The following is a 19,792-nucleotide window of genomic DNA, read 5'->3' as shown; positions in this document are numbered from 1 at the left end:
TGCTGTCACAGCAACCCGGGGGCGGGGGGGGGGGGAGGCCACTGGGAAATAGATGAGAGAACTTGCCCAAGTTCTAACATAATGAGGAGGTGATGGAGCCAGGATCAGAGTCCAGTTAGTCTGGCTTCCGGGAGCCTTTGTCAGGTGCCTGATGACCGAAGTTACCGGTTGAGCTGATTCTCGGTCCCCCAGAAGGATGTGAGCAAATGACCATCATCAGCCAAGCAGAGCTACTTTATCGCACACAGACAACTCAAATTTGATGTCCTACTGAAAATGTGTGTTAATTCAGGACTGGGCTAACACCTCATGATTCATCATGAATGTCAGGTCTACGCACACCATCCTCCAAACCTCTCTGAAAGCTGAGCTGTCCTCGGTCATCACTGAGTGTGTTAACTCAGGCACGTGGGTCCCTCGGATATGTTCACTCCGCGTAGCTTTGTATTCCAAGGGCAGGGTTTTGTTCTTGGTTCATTTCAAAATGAGAATTTTCAGAGAACTTAAAGATAAGGGATGATTCTCCTGCCAAAACTCCCAACTGCACCCCAAGTACTTGCAAATGCTAAAAATCTTTTTCTGTTTTTAAAGGGTCTTCGTCCCCCTTGTTACACCATTCATAATACAGGCATTAGAATACATTATTACAATTCATTACAATATATTCATTACATTTCTGTTATTAAAAATACTGATGCATATTTTTAAAAATAACATTATATGAGATATTGGAATTGTCTTCCTGCAGAGAGACACCAAGGAGTGGGAAATGCAAACCCTAGGTATAAAATTTGAAGTATTTTCATCCACTGAAAGGAACTGATTATCCTTAAACATTCCCATCCCCCAAGCAGGAAGGAGCCTGAGCTTGGATAGAGAAGTCTGAGCTCTGCTATTTGGCATCAGTGTGGCCTTAGACGAGTCACTAAATGTCCTAACCATCAGTTTCCTCATCTGAAAAAGTGGTGATCATGGTAACTACTTGAAAGATTGTTATGAAACTCAATATTTAAAAAGAAATATATAGGGGTGCCTGGGTGGCTCAGTGGGTTAAAGCCTCTGCCTTTGGCTTGGGTCATGATCTCAGGGTCCTGGAATCAAGCCCCACATCGGGCTCTCTGCTCAGCAGGGAGCCTACTTCTCCCCCCTACCCTCTCTCTCTCTGCCTGCCTCTCTGCCTACTTGCAATCTCTGTCGAATAAATAAAATATTTAAATAAATAAATAATAAAAATATATGTAAAACAAGGAACTGGTACTCTGTAGGCTTTTATTAAATGATGTATTATTTTGATAATCTGAGAGTCATCACATCTCTGCAGGGTTGCGTAGATTTCCTGATCTGAGCTGCTCAGCTGTGAGATGGGACTGTGGCATCTATCACATGCCGTTGCTGGAGAAGAGAGAACCTGCATGTAACCCCCATCATGGTGCAGGGCCAGAGTGGGGTCAGTTAGATGTTAGCACAGGCTGCCTCAGCCTAAGTTCAAAGGACAGAAAAGACAGACTTCTCTTCCCACTCACTGGTCTTTGTTTTTGTTTTTGTTTTTGTTTTTCCTGATCATCTCAGAATGATCACGGGTTGGAATTGGATCGGGGAGTCACTTGGGCTGCCAGATAGCTAACTGCTCCTGCCTCTGTTTCCCTTCTAGTCCTTGGTGGTAAATCAAGGCACTACACTGACACAGGGAAATTAGGAGCCTAAGCCATTGCTTATTTGGTTCTCCAATGAAAGACTGGCTCTTAAAAACACTAATCACTCAAAAATCTAGAACAAACAATAGAAAAAAAGTTTTCTTAAAAAAACAATAAAACTCAGTTGGAATCATCCAGGTAAAGAGACCTCAAGGCTGTGGAGAACTAGGACTAATAGGGGGAATCCTGTCTGGGATTTTTGGAGCCAGGTCAGAGAATATGGAGACTTACAGAAGTCGTACTGTTCTCCCCATGAGCCCAGGCCATGCCTCCCATTTCCTCACCTTTCCAGCCTTGTGCCGCTCTTTGCTCAGAAACTGTGCTGACTCCCTGCCCCCAGAATTCTCCATGGCCTCTCTCTGGGAAAGGTTCCCACCAAAGGCTGCTTGGGAAGCTAGGACCTGTGCAGAGGGCTGGCCAGTGTTAGCAGCCCTATGGGTTATAAGACTCACCTGGGACATTTGCAAACACGTCTTCTGTTCCCTGGATAAGAAAAAGAAGAAGCAAAATGACTGCCTCACCACCACCAATAGTCCGCAAATAGATTTACTTCCTCCTTCCCTTTTCCTATTTCCTTAGAACTATAACTCTTGAAAACCAAGTAAGAGCTGCTTTTCCATCCCTCTTCTCATCAATTTTAAAAGCATTGCAAATACACATGTGGGCTAAGATAGGTTAGTACGGTCACCTACAGTGGGACCCAAAGTAGTAGGGGTTCACTGAGAGGTTGCCGAGGGTAAATCTCAACAAGTCACGGTTTTGATCCAGTCTTCCTGAGCACTAGTCCGAGGGCCACAGGGGCACACTCTCTGCGGGGGGTGGGTGGGTGTAATAAGCCAGAAACTGCACTCTCTACCTCCTTCTCCTTGGCCAATGGAACACAATGCTCCTGTCCATCCTGGAATAGGGCTCTGTCTCCCTAAGAACGCCCCAGAGAGTGGAAAGAGGAGTGGGAAGGGGTTTCACGAGTTCTGTCTCCAGGAAAGAAATGGGCTGTGCCTACAGTACAGCTCAGGTTCCAGAAACCATCCTATCTCGGGGCAAGCTGCCTGGAGCAAGCCGCGCAGGAGGAAGTGGAGCAAACCCCCCCCCCCCCCCCCGTCCCCTTCCCCTGCCACTCCGAGCGGCCCTAGAACTTACTATGGTTGCAGATGACGGTGATGACCAGTGACAGTAGAAGGACCGCGCAGGTCCCAGCCAGCGGTGCCCAGATGTAGATTTCACAGGCAAAGCCAAGCACACCTTTTTCCACTGAAGACACCGAAGACGCCGACGTTTAGGAACTGGCCGGGATTCTCTAATCCACACCCCCAGCTCGGGCCTGTCCCTCGGGTCCGGTCTCGGTTTCCCCACCACTTGAACAGGTTTTGGCTCTATCTCCACGATCAGGGCTGAGCCCGGTGGGGGCTCTCCCCCACCACCCCCCCGCCCCCTACCCGCACCGCCCCTGGCGGGTCCCGGTCCCGGGACCCCTGCGCGGGTCTCACCTGGCTTGCCCGCCGGCGGCCGGCAGATCCCGGGGCGCTGAGACACCGGCTGCGACGTGTTGGTGGGCGCCCTCGTGGGTAATCGCGGCGCGGGCGTAGGGGTGGGCTTGACTGCGGGAGAAACAGAGCGTGGTTGGAGTCGGACAGGGGACATCGACACTAACCCTCCGCACGGCTTCGCGCGCCTTTGCCCAACGGGGCGCCTCCTTCGCCCGCGCGGACCTCTGCACTGAGAGAGAGGAGATGGATTGGGGACCTCCAGGATGCGCGCTCTCCGCTTCGCCGCGCGCGCGGTAGCCTGCTGCGTCCCGGGCGGGGCCGAGCACACCTGGCGCCTCGGACGGGAACGCAGGAGCCCGCTCCCGGTCTCCCAGCCTCTCTCCAGGGCTCAACCTGCAGGCTTGAGGGCTTGGGTTGGTAGCCAAACGCAGGCTCACAGAATTTAAGGAACTATCCAGGGGCAGACAAGCACCTGAACTCAAGCCCAAATCCGCGGGACCTAAGAAGCCATCTTCAGCCCCTACCCAGCCGCACCTTGGCCTCAGTTCCCTTGTCTGTGAAATGGAGGCAGTATTAAGTAGTCCCCACGCCCCCCAAGGGCGCTAAGAGGCTCAAAAGCGGGGCTCCGTATGAAAAAAAAAACGGGTTCATAGGTGAGCCCTAAACCCCACACCGAGAGGTGCCGCGCCCCGGGCGCCCGGACCTGGCAGGAAGACCGGCACGAAGGAGCTGAAGTACAGCACCGAATTGCTCAGGACGGAGCAGAAATAGTAGCCTTCGTCCTCCTTGCGGAAGCGGCGCAGGGTGAGGCTGTAGAGGGTGTCACGGATCTTCTTGCCCGAAATCTGTTCGGAGTCCAGTCCGTCGGCCAACTTGGTCCGGGTTTGGGAGAGGTACATGAGGAAGACGGGGCGGGCGGCAGGTTCGTTCTTCTGGAGGAGCCAGGAACAGCCCGGCGCCGCGGAGGGCAGCAGCACCTCGCACTGCAGCTCCACTTTCTCTCCCAGCTGTCCGACCACCTTCGCCGGCGACAAGCGGAACTGGCTCGGCCCGGCGGCCGCGACGGCATCTGCGGGCGGCAGGCATCGAGGCTGAGCCGGGAACGCAGCGCTCCTCGTCTGCCCCGTCCCCCGCCCTCCCCAAGGGTCGCTAACTCACGGAGCAGCAGGGCCAGCGGCAGGAGCAGGGGGGTCACCCAGGAGGCCATGGCGCGCTCTGCGCTGCACGACGCGTACCGACGCGCGCTGGAGCGGGTGGGATGCGGAGGGGGCAAGTCACGCCCTTGGGCCAGACGAGGAGCCAGATTTCGAGTTCGGAGGATGTGATGTCATCCGAAGCCCCGCAGGGGAGAGTCGCCCTCTTTTTCGCGGTTACCACCTTCCAGCCCAGGGAGCAGACTGGGGTCCATGATCTGGGCCTGGGCCGTCGAAGCGGGCTTCTAGGGCCGCTGGGGACGGTTAAAACTGCGGGCTTGAGGACGAAGACAGAGGCTCGCAAATGACCTTTGGAATAGGCTCTCCTGTGGGGGCTGCAGAGACAGAGGGTAAGGAGAGTTTACAAGAGGTGAAGAAGGTGAGAGTAAGCAGGAAAGCAGAGTGTCCACTTCCTTTGTAGTCACTCATAATGGCTCTAGCAAGACTGGCGCTGAGGGATGAGGAGGGAGAGGCGTTGGTGACTTGCACACCACTCCGCAGGGTAGTCTGGGTGCTCAGCAGGAAGGAGAAGACCATGAGGCAGCAGCCACCTGCCTTGTGTGGGACCGAAGGTCCTCTGGCAACCACACCCAGTCCTCCCCACTGCCACACATCACCCGACAGCCTCAAGATTTTTTCTTGGGGCTGCTGCAACAGCCTTCACATGAGTCCCTTTCTTGGCCACACCTTTAGCCACCCTGCCATGATCATTATTCTTCTAAAGGGGATCTGACAGGGTCACTCTTGCAGACTTCTATGACTTGCAAGACAGGATGGAAGCTCAAACAGGGCTTGGCTCAGAGCTTTTGGGTGCTAGCTCCTCCTAGCCTCCGCCCAGGCCCCTGGCCTTCCATTCTCACTCAACTTGAAGCTGTCTAAACTCTGGGCTCCTGTCCTTGCTGTTCCCTTTGCCTGAAATTCCGTTCTGTTTAAGGCTGGCGGCCAGCTTCTGTGCTGTAGGACACAGACGTCATTCCTCTTTATCCTTGGCTTTAGGCGCTGGCCGGGGCCCCATGTGAAGCCTGGGTGAATGCCTGGGAGCATCCTTCACTCTTCTCTCTCAGGCTCTGGCGCATCATATCCCCTTCCTGAAGCCTTCCAGCCCCAGTGGATGCCCGCCTCTCATTACTTCAGGGTGCCCTAGCCTTTCCACTTTGAATCCCAGAACAAATACACCTCACACTGTTGCTACCTGAGTCTAGAGTCAAGCCACGTGGCATTATCTGTTCCATGTGTCTGCCCCACCCATGGATTTTGCCTGGTGAGGACTGGTGAGACACCCCTCCCCCACATGTCATAACATAACTTGGGCTGAGCTGTGTTGGTAGAACCTAAGTGGTGGATGGGTTTTAAAAAATTACTACTAGTACTTTGATTTTAATGTGTGCTCCCCAGCCTTCTCAAATCATCCGAGGCACCTACCCCTAGGTGGAACATTTAACATATTTTATTTTAGTTCCAGTGTAGTTAACATATAGCGTTATATTAATTTTCAGTGCACAGTTCAGCCCTTCCATCCATCATCCAGTATTCATCACATCCTTCATCCCCATCCCCTATTTTGTCCATTACCCTCACCCACCCCGCCTCCAGTAACCACCAGTGTATTCTCTATAAAGGAGTCTGTTTCTTGGTTCCTCTCTCTCTCTTCCTCTCTCTTTTTCTTTTGCTTATTAGTTTTGTTTCTCAAATTCCACATATGAGTGAAATCATATGGTATTTGTCTTTCTCTGATTTATTTCCCTCAGCATTATACTCTCTAGCTCCATCCATGTCATTGCAAATGGTAAGATTTCATTCCTTTTTGTGGTTGAATAATAATCCATGTATAAATGTACCACATCTTCTTTTTCCATTCATCTATTGACGGACATTGGGCTGCTTCCATAATTTGGCTATTGTTAATAACGCTGCTATAAACATAGGGGTGCATGTATCCCTTTGAATTAGTGGTTTTGTATTTTTGTATTTTTGTATTTTTTATTTATTTTTTATTTTTTATTTATTTGACACACACAGAGAGATCACAAGCAGGCAGAGAGGCAGGCAGAGAGAGAGGAGCAGAGAGCCCGATGCGGGGCTCAATCCCATGACCCTGGGATCACGACCTGAGCCGAAGGCAGAGGCTTTAACCCACTGAGCCAATCAGGACCCCCAGTGTTTTTGTATTTTTTTTTTATAAAGATTTTGCTTATTTATTTTAGAGAGAAAGAAAGCATGACTGGGCGGAGAGTCTGAAGGAGAAGGAGAGACAGAATCCCAAGCAGACTCCCCACTGAGCCTGAAGCCCAACGTGGGGCTCGATCCCAGGACCCCAAGACCATCACCTGGCTGGAAATCAAGAGTCAGAGGCTCAACTGACTGAACCACCCAGGTTCCTCTGTTTTTGTAATTTTGGGGGTAAATACTCAGTAGTTTGATTACTGGAACATAGGATAATTCTATTTTTAACTTTTTGAGGCACCTCCATACTGTTTTCCACTGTGACTATGCCAGGAATCTCCAGGAGACTCCCCCCTGAGTGCGGAGCCTGAGGCAGGGCTCTCTCTCGCAACCCTGAGATCATGACGTGAACTGAGAGCAGGAGTCGGTTGCTCAAGCAACTGACACGGGGTTGTATGACACCTGCATTTTTTGCAACCTCCCTTTCTTAGCTAATAGTAGAAGAAGGAAAGCTCTTCCTATCAGCACGTGTAGATCTATCTCATTCTTCTTAATGGGTGCATTCTCTATGGGTGTTCCAGAATTTAGTTTTCCTGCTAATGGACATTTAAGTGGGCTGCAGTAGACACAATATGTCTACACTACTGGGGACTTGCTCACTACATGTTAGATTTTCAGATGGAAGACGAGGGAGACTGGGGAAAGAAAATGCTTTGTAATGATGGTTACGACTGTGACTCACAGCAGGGCATCCCTGGCATGTAGATGTACACATGTATGGTGTGTCCCTGGCTGTGTAGACACAGGGCTGTCCCTTAACCCACAGGACTGAGTGTGGCAAGGAAACAGTCAAGTCCAGGCCGGCCATCTTGGTCACCTGAAAGAGAGCTGCAGCTGGCTTGGAGGCCTTCCAGCCTTGCAGCTAAGAAAAGTGTCAGCCATGGGGGTGGCAGCCCCTTTGTACAGAGCATGACAGAGGGTGGGGGGCATGCCAAGGCAACATATGAAACCTACCAAGGAGGCTTTGTGACCCCAATGATATTTTTTACAGAATGTGGTGGATTCTCAATGCAACCACAACGACATCCGCCTTGCAGCAGGTGGGAGAGCAGATGCAATTTGGAGAATTCTGGGGATGCTTGCTTGCAGCAGGGCCAGGTGTGCAGAAGGCTGGGCGGGGCCCGCTCCTCGATGCCAGGTGAGCTCCCCAAGTACCTCAAGTACCCCAAGTACTTGAGTACCCCAAGCTGCGGCACTCACGTGGGATGGCATGAAGGCATGGGCACAACGGCAATGACTTGCACGCTGTCAAGCAAGTCCCTTATTTTTAAAAGCATCCAGAGAGAGATAAGGTAAGAGAGTCTCCAGTATCTGTGCTAAATTTAAGTTAAGTCTTTGTTTCTCTCGAAGGTGTTTGTTCTTAAAACATGGAAATAAAGTAATTTTAATTTACATGAATTGAAGGCATTCAGAGCACATTAACTGGACTGCGCACTGGTAAGAAATTCATCAGGGCTCAGTACCGTGGCTCATAAGACACTGACTGCAGGGGCGACTTGGAATCAATGGCCAGCTGCCTCCTCTTGCCAGTCTTGAGCTGTGGAGAAGATACTGTCTCCTTGGAAGGGGTTAGCTTGTCTGGGGCTAGAAAGGCCTTTCTTTGAGCTCTAGAGTTAACAGGGCCTTGCTTTAGCTCCATGCAAATACCTGTCAATTCCACCCACCTGTGCCACTCCCACTTTTTCTGGAGAATGTTTCAATGTACAGAAACGTGGTCATACCATATGTCTTTGAGTTGTGTTGATAAAGAGAGGCTTAGTTTTTAATTTTAAATGCTGTGTAGTGGTATTGTGAATATTCCACAGTTCAGTGGTCCTCCAACCAGAGGATTCATACCCTGGGGGGGTCAAGGAGGCTGGCTGTCTTTGGGGATACACGTAATTTTTAGGGGCTCATTTCCAGATTTTCAGCTCCCATTGATTCTCTTTTCTAAGACAGATCTGCCCAGGAGCAAATGTCTGTGTCTAGTCTTTGTGCTGATTCGCTTTCCCTGCCTCCCCTTTCATAATCTCTCTTTTCTTGCTTTAAAACAAAAAGGCAGACAGGCAGTCCTGTAGGTTACTATGGTGCAATGCCCAGTGGGGTCAAAACTCCATGCGGCAATAATCAAGGGGAAACACCCAGATAGTTTTCCTTTTACATCCATACCGTTAGCTGTGGATAAGCATTTCTCCTGGGGAAAGTTCCCAAGATCCTTGCAAAGAGGGTGTCTGGGAGAAATGCTGGAGCTAGACCACCTTATGGCCAACTCCTGGCCCTCATCACTTTACTCAACTCTCTCTGTAGAGCTAGAATGCAGAAGCCAGAGAGGTATTATGGGATGTATGCTCATTCCTAGTGTGCTCAGCAGCATTGCAAAAGGAACCACACTTCCTTTTTTGACACAAAGTCTGATTTGCTAATTGTTTTGACATTGACGACTGACTTTGCCAAAGCGGTTAGCTGGCAGTGTTTTTATTTGCAATGAATCAAATGAGGTAAAACCTTAGCTCCAAAGTTTTGATGAAAACAAAGTTTAGGGCGCCTGCGTGGCTCAGTCGTTAAGCGTCTGCCTTTGGCTCAGATCATGATTCCAGGGTGGTGGGATCCCACCACCTTCCCAGGATCCCTGCTCCATGGGAAGCCTGCTTCTCCCTCTCCCACTCCCCCTTTTTGTTTTCCCTCTTTCACTGTCTCTTTCTCTGTCAAATAAAATCTTTAGGGGTGCCTAAAGGCTTAGTAGGTTAAGCCTCTGCCTTTGGCTCAGGTCATGATCTCAGGGTGTTGGGATTGAGCCCCACATCGGGCTCTCGGATTGGTGGGGAGCCTGCTTCCCCCCACCCCCCGACCCTGCCTTCCTCTCTGCCTATTTGTGATCTGTCACATAAATAAATAAAATCTTTTAAAGAATTTTTAAAAATCTTAAATAAAAACCTCACAAAGTTTAAAGTCTGATAAAATGAAAACATTAAATTAAAATATTATTTTGGCAAATTTGTGTTGAAATTAAAAATATTTCCATTTCCCCAACCCCTTCAAATTTCATCAGTGAAGGCAGTTGCTTCTAGGTGAGGTAAGAATGGTACAAGTTCATGGCTACCCAATAGACGTGGTAAAGCCTATTTGAGTCTGCTTCCAGCAACTGAGCAGTGAATAAATCTAACAATGATAATCAATCCACTTACAGGTTAGTGGTTCCCAAGTCTTTGCTTTCAACACAATTGAAAGAAGACCCACTCTAGTTGGCAGCTATTATGGGTTGGATTGTTTGTGTCCTCCTGAAAATCGTATGTTGAAGTCCTAACCCCCAGTACTTTAGAGAGTAACCTTATTTGGAGATTGGGCTTTATCGGAGGTAAAGTCAAGTTAAGATGAGGTCATTAGGACCTTATTATGGCAGGTTGTAATCTGGTATAACTGGTGTCCTTATAAAAAAGGGAAATGTGGACACAGAGACATACCTTGGGGGAGTGTCATGCAGAAATACAGATCAGGCTGGTGCTTCCACAAGCCAAGAACCCCAAAGATGGCTGGCAACCTGCTGGAAGGGGAGAGGCACGGCGCAGATTCTTCCTCACGGTCCTCAGAGGGAACTAACTCAGCCTTTGTCTCTGACTTCTAGCTTCCACACTGTGAGACCATACATTTCTCTTGTTACAGCAGCCCTAGTAAACTAATACAGCAACTAATAGATCACTAAGATGAATTTCTTTTTTTTTTTTTTTAAATATTTTATTTATTTGTCAGAAAGAGACACAGCATGAACAAGCAGGAAGAGCAGCAGGCAGAGGGAGAAGCAGCTTTCCTGCTGAGCAAGGAGCCTGACATGGAGCTCAATCCCAGGACCCTGACATCATGACCTGAGTAGAAGGCAGACGCCAGACGCTTCACTGACTGAGCCATCCGGGCACCCCTAAGGTGAACTTCTGGTGGTAGTTCACCATTGTGGTTTTTGTTTGGGGAAAGAAAAAAAAAAAAAAAAAAAATATATATATATATATATATATATATATATATATATATATTTAGTTAAAAGATTTAGTGACTCTGCTATAATAAAACCAACTATTTATAGGGACAAAATTTCTCAGTGCTTACATTGTATTTTTTTAAAAAAGGGGGTGGCATCTGGGTGGCTCATTCATTAAGCGTCTGCCTTCGGCTCAGATCATGATCTCAGGGTCCTGGGATCAAGCCCTGCATTGCATTGCTTCTCCCTCTCCCAGTCCCCCTGCTTGTGTTCCTTCTCTTGCTGTGTATCTCTCCGTTAAAAAAAGAAATAAAATCTTAAAAAAAATAAAAGTAGGAAAGTAATTGGTGTTGTACCTTTTTTAGCAATACGTAATAGTTTTCTGTGAGCTCATTAACTGGGTACTCTCCATCTCATTAAGAGCTAAAATTTCCCTCAAAGTTATTTTTTTACAAAAATTCTTATTTTGAGATAATTATAGGTTGATACTGCAGTTATAAGAAGTAATACAGAGCTCTCATACACTCTACCCAGTACCCCCCAATGGTAACATCTTGCAACTCTAGTACAATATCACCAATGACTACTTTATGTTTAATTCTTAATTTTCAATGTTCATAATTTATGTTCTCTTTGAACCATCTACACTACTCATAGCTGTAATAATGGCATAATCTAAACAACTTTTTGATACTTAGAAATTCATGGTTACAGGAAATTAAATTTTCAATTTATGCGTTTTTCTGGCCGAGAAGATCAATCAAAGATCTTCAAGCATAAAAACATATTACATTAAAATAAACTTCTAGGCAGGAAGATGGATAGAATTCACAAATTAGAGGGGAGAAAGGAATGACAAAAAATTTCCAAAAGTTAAAGAACTTGTTTTTGCTTTTAAAAACAGGTGATGGCTGAAATAAAAATCAATATATTATTTATTTACATTTTATCAGAAACAATTAAAAAGAGTGATGGAAAGGTCTTACCTTTAAACATCAATATTTACAAGACATTGGAAACTATATATTTTACAACTATTTATGATGAAAAATGCTTGACGTCAAGTTAAAATGGAGGGAAGGAGTATACCGATGGTCATAGCAACCCAACCGCCCTCCCCTCCTCCCCCACAGATGAAAGGATAAGCAAATGTGGTGTAGCCACACAATGGAATATTATTCAACTTTAAAAAAGGAAGGAAGGACATTTTGACCCATACCACAACATGGATAAAGCCTGAGAACCTTATGTTGAGTGAGATAAGCCAATGACAAAAAGACAAGTCCTGTGTGATGCCATTGACATGAGGTACATTGTGTATTCGATTCACTGGACAGAAAGTAGATAGGCAGTTGCTGGAAGCTGAGGGCCAAAGAGATGGAGAGTTATTATTTAATAGGTGCAGAGTTTCAGTTTTGCAAAATAAGAGTTCTGGAGATGGAGGGTGGTGTTTGTACAACAATGTGAACGCACGTAATACCACTGAACTTTACGCTTAGAAGTGGTTAAGATGGTAGATGTTATATGTATTTTACCACAATAAAAACTTTAAAAAAAATGAGTGAAGGAGCACATCGTCTTTCATATTTGTGGGGGATACAAGAGCAATGAGATGTGATGAGAACTGCCACTGTTTATCCATTCCTTTGTTAATGCAGCTTTAGGCTGTTTCCAGTCTTTGCTCTTACAAACAACGCTATAGTGAACACCCTGGTAAGTATTTCCTATGGTCCATGTGCAAGATCTTCCCTAGGGTGTCAGCTTGGAAGGAACAGCTTCAAGAGGATATTGACCTTGAGAGCAGTGACTTACTTGGAACATGAGCTTGTCTTCAACCTCCATAGCTATTGGCAAACTTTTCTCCAAAGCGATGGTACCAGTTTATCCTCACAGCAGCTGTGCGCGACTTTCCGTTTACCCACATGCTTTATGATTCTTAGTTTTGTCAGTCTTTTCGATTCTGTCACTCTGAATGTCATTTTGTTGGTGCTTAGAGAACCGGATTTATTTCTGACCAGTTGTCCGGTACTAATTTCCGCAATAAATGAGGCTTTAGCTCCTTTTTTGTTTGTTTGTTCTGGACTGTCCTGGGTCCTGCTGTACTCACAGTTAAGGCTCTGACAGTCACAAAATAAACCTTAAAAAGGCTCACTTCTCCTTGTTTCCTCCCCCACCTTCTTCGATTCTCCCTTTTCCTTTCTTCCTACCTTCCTTCCTTCCCTTCTTTCTACAACTTGTTATCTGGATCCGGTGTATCCATAACAGAAACTTTAGTGTTTTTTTTTTTTTTGAAGATTCTAAAAACTTTATTTCAAAGAGAGAGTGAGCGCCTGAGCAGGGTAGTGGGCAGAGGGAGGAGCCGGGAGTAAAAAGTCAGGGGGAAATTTTTCTTTTCGCAAAGACGGTTCACTCTTTCTCTGGGCGCTGGTGGAGGATCCATGAAGTAACCTCAACTCAACCGGAAAGCTTTCACTCCCACGTTCTATAAACTGTGACCTTGCCGGTGGGAAGCCCCCCACCGTGCAAGTGTCTGAGGGGATCTTAGCGGTTCTCTTCACGTGCCTGCGGGGTGAGCCGTGGAAGCTGGAGGACGCAGCAATGGAAACAGTGCGAGAGAAGAGGGCGGTTGTTTCCACAGCTCGCCACCAACGCCCGAGCGCCGGCGGAAAGGGCTCCAGCTCGCCCTGCAGCCCACTGACCCAGTTAGAAGAGTGTTCTCCTCCGGGAGGAGGGGGGCCGGAGTAGTGAAGGCAGAAAAGGCGAAGCTTGGGAAGGGAAGAAAAGACGGAGAAACCCAAGGCTTTGCCCTCCCTCCTCCTCCAGCCCTCCAGCTCCTCCTCCCTCTGTTTCGGTGGGGGCGGGATGAAGGGGTTAGAGGGCTTTCCAGGGTGGTTTGCTCCTTCTCAGCTCAGCAGGAATGAAAGAAATGAGCTGCCTCTCCACACCTCAGACACCAGCTGAGCTGTCCATCAGGAATGTTCCTACAGGTGCCCAGAGGCAGAACCTGGAAAGAGGACTCCCCGCACCCCACCCCCCGCCCCGGCCTCAGCTTCTCCCTTGGACTGGGGACAATGTGAATGTGTCCATGGCGGTGGAGAGGAGCTACATAGAGCTGGGTTGTGGGTGGGGTGTGCAGTTGGTGTCCTGCTTCAGGGGACCTCTTCCAGTTCTGAGGGTCCCCATGCTGAGAGACACACCAGCAGTGGGGACAGGCAAGGAAACACGTGACTCCTGATGACGGGGGGGGGGGGGGGGGGGGGGGGGGGGGGGGGGGGGGGGGGGGGGGGGGGGGGGGGGGGGGCGGGGGGGGGGCGGGGGGGGGGGGGGGGGGGGGGGGGGGTGCCAGGATGTGGTGGGTGCAGCGAGGACAGGAGCTTAGCCCAAGTCGCCACCTTTAGCAGGGGGCGGAGGGAGGCTGGGGGAGGGCGGGCGACCAGGGAGACCTGCACTGCTGCTGTGCCTGAACCCAGCTAAAGGAGGCCAGGTGCAGAGCTGGGGAGCCAGGCTGAAGGCACAAATTGTTGCAAAGGAACCATGGCTAGAAGTGTGTTTGGGGAACCCGCAACAGCCAGGTCCCTGGAGACAGAGTTGATGGAGAGGTGGTGGGGTCATTGTGAGGACAACAAATCGTCCACTCCCCCCACCCACCCCTACTCCCTTCTCAGTTGCTCATTCAGCACCATTTCTGGGTTAACCCGGGCAGAAGTCTAAAATATCCATCCTGGTTGATCCAGAGCCTGAAGCCTTCCCACCATCTCCCACAGAATTCATTTTTCTCTGCATAGCAAGCCCCTTAACAGGGTAGCCAGCACACTTCCCACTCTTACCCCAAGAAACAGTGGGCCCTTTAGAAGGTCAGGGTCTCATTTTCTTAGACCACATACAAAAATAAACTCAAAATGGATGAAAGACCTCTCAGCGTGAGACAGGAGTCCATCAAAATCCTGGAGGAGAACACAGGCAGCAACGTCTGTGACCTCAGCCACAGCAACTTCTTGCTAGACACGTCTCCAAAGACAAGGGACACAAAAGTGAAAATGAACTATTGGGACTTCATCAAGATAAAATGTTTTTGCACAGCAAAGGAAACAGTCGACAAAACCAACAGACAGCCGACACAATGGGAGAAGATATTTGTAAATGTCTTATCAGATAAAGGGTTAGTATCTAAGATCTATAAGGAACTTACCAACTCAACACCCAAAAAGCCCAAATAATCCAGTCCAGAAATGGGCAGACGACATGAGCAGACATTTCTCCAAAGAAGACATCCAAATGGCCAATAGACACATAAGAAAAGTGCTGAACATCACTTATCATCAGGGAAATACAAATCAAAACCACAATGAGATACCACCTCACGCCAGTCAGAATGGCTAAAATTAACAAGTCGGGAAATGACAGATGCTTTCAAGATGTGGAGAAAGGGGAACCCTCATACACTGTTGGTGGGAATGCAAGCTGGTACAGCCACTCTGAAAAACAACATGGAGGTTCCTCAAAAAGTTGAAAATAGAGCTACCCCGTGACCCACGAATTGCTCCACTGGGTTTTTACCCCAAAGATACAAATGTAGTGATCCGAAGGGGCCCCTGCACTCCAATGTTTATAGAAGCAATGTTCACAATAACCAAACTATGGAAAGTGCCCAGATGTCCATTGACAGATGAATGGATAAAGAAGATGTGGTATATACATACATATATACACAATGGAACATTATTTGGCCATCAAAAAACAAAGGGAATCTTGCCATTTGCAATGATGTGGCTGGAACTAGGGGGTATTATGCTAAGCAAAATAAGTCAGTTAGAGAAAGACAAGTACCATATGATTTCACTCATATGTGGAATTTAAGAAACAAAACAGATGAGCATAAGAGAAGGAAGGGAAAAATAAAATAAGATGAAAATCAAGAGGGAGGCAAACCGTTAAGTAAGAGATGCTGAACTCCAGGAAGCAAACTGAGGGTTCTTGGAAGGGAGGTGGGTGGAGGAGTGGGGTAACTGGGTGGTGGGCATTAAGGAAGGCACATGATGTAATGAGCACTGGGTGTTCTATACAACTGATGAATCACTAAATTCTACTTCTGAAACTAATAATATATGTTAATTAATTGAATATATTATATGTTAATTAATTAAAAGAAAAAAAAATAATGGTCGGGTCCTGGCCTCATGCCCCTGCCCCTGTAGGGCACAGAGCTCAGCGCAGCACAGAAGCTGAAACTGGGTTGCCATAGTGGGGTGGACAGGACCACAAGGTGGGGGTGGGGAGCGCGCTCAGGGCCTCCGGCAGGGGAAGCAGAGAGGAAGGATCTAGAAGGTAGAGTTGGAGATGAACTCAGAAAAGACCTAGTCGAAAGCATTTATGTTACAGAAGTTCCAGAAGGGTGCGCATTTTACTACAAGTCCCTCAGGGAGGCCCTCCCTGAGCGGGGATTAACCTGCGACTCACTCCCCACTAGGCCCACCGGTTTCCCACCTTGAATGAAAGCTCAAGGTCACTGGGTCCAGCAGGGGGCGATGTTGCTCTAGTTTCCACCCGGTTGGGGGGGTTGGGGTGGGGCTGGGGCTGGGGTTGGGGGTGGGGGGAGGGGTGAGGGGAGGGGTGGGAGGAGGGGGGTAATCCGAAATCAGTCGGCGCTGGACCACTAACAAAACTGAAGCAGGTGCCAAGTTCCTGCCCAGCCACGCGGTGCCCGCGCCCGTTGAACCTCGCCACCCAGCCCCAGTAATCCCGCGGCTGTAGCTCCCGCCCCTGCCTTTCTCAAGATCGCCACCCCGACTCCCAAGTCCTCTTACAGGCTCCTTCCAGCCCCACTTTTCTTTGGTGACCCGGATTACTACAGGAGAGCGGGGGGGGGGGGGGGGGGGGGGGGGGGGCGGGATCTGCCTTTTTACAGCGGACCAAACGACTAGTTAAAGATGGAATTTCTGGGGGCACCTGGGTCGCTCAGTGGGTTAAAGCCTCTGCCTTCAGCTCAGGTCATGATCTCAGGGTCTTGGGATCGAGCCCCACATCGGGCTCTCTGCTCAGCAGGGAATCTGCTTCCTCCTCTCTCTCTGCCTGCCTCTCTGCCTACTTGTCATCTCTGTCTGTCAAATAAATAAATAAAATCTTTAAAAAAAAAAAAAAAAGATGGCATTTCTGGCCTTTTGTTGGGCGGGGAGATACCTGGGTAGACTGTTAATCGCCTCCAGTGCTTGCCACCTTTAGTCTTAAGCCATCTGTGCAATGCCTCGTCCCTAGAAATAGCTAGAATGTCAACGTTTCAAAGGAGGGTAGGAATCACCAATTTGAGAACCCCTCTTCTTTGGGCCAGGCTAGGATTTCTCCCCATTCTCCATCCTGAAAAGGGACCGACTGAAGATCCTGGTGGGCCGGACCGGAGATCCTGGGCCCTTCCAGGAGCCAGGAGGCCCAGCCGGGGGATGGTGGTCTGGTCGCGGCCCGGGGGTCCCCCGGAGGGGACGGCATGGCCGAGGCGCGGAGAAGCCGCGGGCGGGGATCCTCTCGCTCTCTCCTTGGGACATGCAGCCCCGAGAGGAGGTCTGGACCGGTGGGTGGGGGGAAGAGTAGGAAGAGGGCAGCACAGGGCAGGAAGTGGATGGGGTCTGTGGAGCGGGGAGGTGTGTTGGCGGGGGGTGGGGGGGGTGCTCGGGGAGTCCTGGGGCAGATGGAGCATCCGGTCCCCGGCCTCCCGTGCGGGACGCAGAGGTCGCTGTGCGGAGATGGGACCCCGCGGCAGGTGCAGGCTGGCACCACCGGGCTCGGGCGGGTGTGGGAGTGGGAGAAACCTCGGAGCACTAAGGTGGGAGGTTCCTTTGGCCTTTCCATTGATTTCATTCCGCGTTCGGTTTTAGCTAACTTGGAAGGCGGTGCTTGGAGCCCAGCCCCATGGTCAAAATGCGTCATGCTGTCAGCCACTAACACGTCACTAGGCCCAGTCTGTTACTTCTGGTGACAGGAATCCTCGTTTATTGTTATTCGCGTGGATCCAGAGCTGATTAGACCCGGGGGACAGGGGCTGCAGTGTGTCTGTGGTGGGCTGGGGGGGGGGGGGGCGTGTCCTGCTGCACGAAATTTGTGGATTGGCAGATCCCTAAATCTCTCTTTACCACAGATGTATACAATCAATATTTAACCTAAAAAGTTTTGCCTTCTTTTCCAGGCTACAAATATTTTGCAAAATAGAAAATAGAAAAGGGAAGGAAAAATAATCACCCATCGTGCCAATATGGAACTATAATCACTCTCAATAGTTGCTCCTCCTCCTCCTCCTCCTCTTCTTCTTCTTCTTCTTCTTCTTCTTCTTCTTCTTCTTCTTCTTCTTTTGGTATTATTTTTTGTCTTTTTGTGTTCTAAGCCTGTACTGATGTGTCTTTTAAATTTTCCCCCCATCATTTTCATCATATTTTCTATTCAGATTTCTAGCCTGCTTTTAAAAATCTTATGCCATACACATTTCTTTTATAACATGATTGTCATGAATCTCACCTGATACCGGCATAAAAGTCTGCTCATATTTTGCCCAATTAGTCCCCAATTAGTTGGACATTTAGGGTGTGTCTATTTTGTTCATTATGATACAGTGATTTCTAAATAGCATGTAATTTCTTTTTTTTTTTTAAGATTTTATTTATTCATTTGACAGAGAGAGATCACAAGTAGGCATAGAGGCAGGCAGAGAGAGAGAGAGAGAGAGAGAGAGAGGAGGAAGCAGGCTCCCTGCTGAGCAGAGAGCCCAATGCGGGACTCGATCCCAGGACCCTGAGATCATGACCTGAGCTGAAGGCAGCAGCTTAACCCACTGAGCCACCCAGGTGCCCGTAATTTCTTTTTTTAATTCTTTCTTTTTTCTAAATAGTATGTAATCTCAATTTTTATTTCTTAATTACCCTGAGAGTTCTTAAAAAGGGTTAACAATTTTTTAAGTGGATAGATTCATTTTAAATTTTATTTTTAAATTTATTTTTATTTATTTTTAATTTTAAGTGGTCTGAGAATGTGGCCCCTATTTAAGTTTCCTGGAATTTTTTGAGCTTTTGATTGGTGATTGATTTTGTAAATTACTTTAAGCATGGTGTTGAATGAATGATTGGGTACAAAATTCTTATACATTAGGTGAAGCTTCATCAAATGTTATCCATAACTACTATGTCCTTTATTTTTATCTATTTGATCTGCTACTTTCTGAAAGAACTATAAGTTGTCAAACTATGTGGATTTAATATTTCCTTTTTATATTCCTAATAGTTTGTGCTTTATATATTTTACTTATTTATTAAAATGTTTTCCAGCTTTATTGAGATATAATTGACATGTAACATTGTATAAGTTTAAGGTGTCCAATATGATGATTTGATATGTGTATTGTGAAATGGTTATCACAATAAGAAGAGTTAACACAGCCATCACTTCACATAGTTACATTTTCTTCTGTGCAAGTTGAGAACATTTAAGATTTACTCTTAGCAACTTTCAAACGTACAACAGTATTGTTGATTATGGTCGCCATGCAGTATATTACATTACCCAGAACTTATTTATCTGATAACTGGATGTTTATATCTTTTAATCATTTTATTTCCATATTTTAAAGTGATGCTGTATAGTGTGAAAAGCACATGGCTCTTACAATGGCAAACAGACAAATTGGCATATGTATCTTTTTTGGCTTTTAAATTATTTTCCTTGGGGAGGGGGGCATCTGAATGGCTCAGTGGGTTGAAGCCTCTGCCTTTGGCTCAGGTCATGATCCCAGGGTCCTGGGATCAAGCCCTGCATTGGGCTTTCTGCTCAGCAGGGAGCCTGCTTCCCTTTCTCTCCTTGCCTACTTGTGATCTCTGTCAAATAAAATTTTTAAAATTTAAAAAAAAATCTTAAAAAAAAAATTATTTTCCTGCGGTGCTGGGTGGCTCAGTTGGTGGAGCGTCTGCCTTCACCTCAGTCATGATCTCCTGGCCCTGGGATTGAGCCCTGAGTCAGGCTTCCTGCTCAGTGTGGAGTCTGCTTGAGATTCTCTCTCTCTCTCCCTCTGTCCCTCCCCACCGCTTTTTTTTTTTTTTCCTCTCTCTCTCTCAAATGAATAAAGTCTTCAAAAAAAAAAAAATAAAAGAAGAAATTATTTTCTTGGTCTGAATTTTGGAGGGAAATGGCATCAAAAGTCAAATTGGCCTCTAAAGGACTTGACAAACACTCATGGTTGGCTGCCACATGGGAGTGCTTGCTTCACTGAACTTC

General features: G+C 47.8%; 1 protein-coding gene across 1 annotated transcript in view; it reads right to left on the bottom strand.

Moving 5' to 3' along the window:
• Positions 1-19,792, bottom strand: part of CD8A (CD8 subunit alpha) — a 33,608-nt gene that overhangs the window by 1,511 nt on the left and 12,305 nt on the right. Inside the window, exons 2-6 of the mRNA XM_059407739.1 lie at positions 4,340-4,709; positions 3,885-4,250; positions 3,182-3,292; positions 2,835-2,945; positions 2,147-2,177 (exon numbers count right to left, since the gene is read on the bottom strand). Coding sequence (XP_059263722.1) covers positions 2,147-2,177; positions 2,835-2,945; positions 3,182-3,292; positions 3,885-4,250; positions 4,340-4,388 — 668 coding nt within the window. The 5' untranslated portion in view covers positions 4,389-4,709. The remainder of the gene's footprint in view (positions 1-2,146; positions 2,178-2,834; positions 2,946-3,181; positions 3,293-3,884; positions 4,251-4,339; positions 4,710-19,792) is intronic.

This window comes from Mustela nigripes, chromosome 7, assembly GCF_022355385.1.
Source record: "Mustela nigripes isolate SB6536 chromosome 7, MUSNIG.SB6536, whole genome shotgun sequence".
NCBI lineage: Eukaryota > Metazoa > Chordata > Mammalia > Carnivora > Mustelidae > Mustela > Mustela nigripes.
Note: the sequence above shows the minus strand (reverse complement) of the source record. Positions and strands in the feature narration are given on the sequence as shown.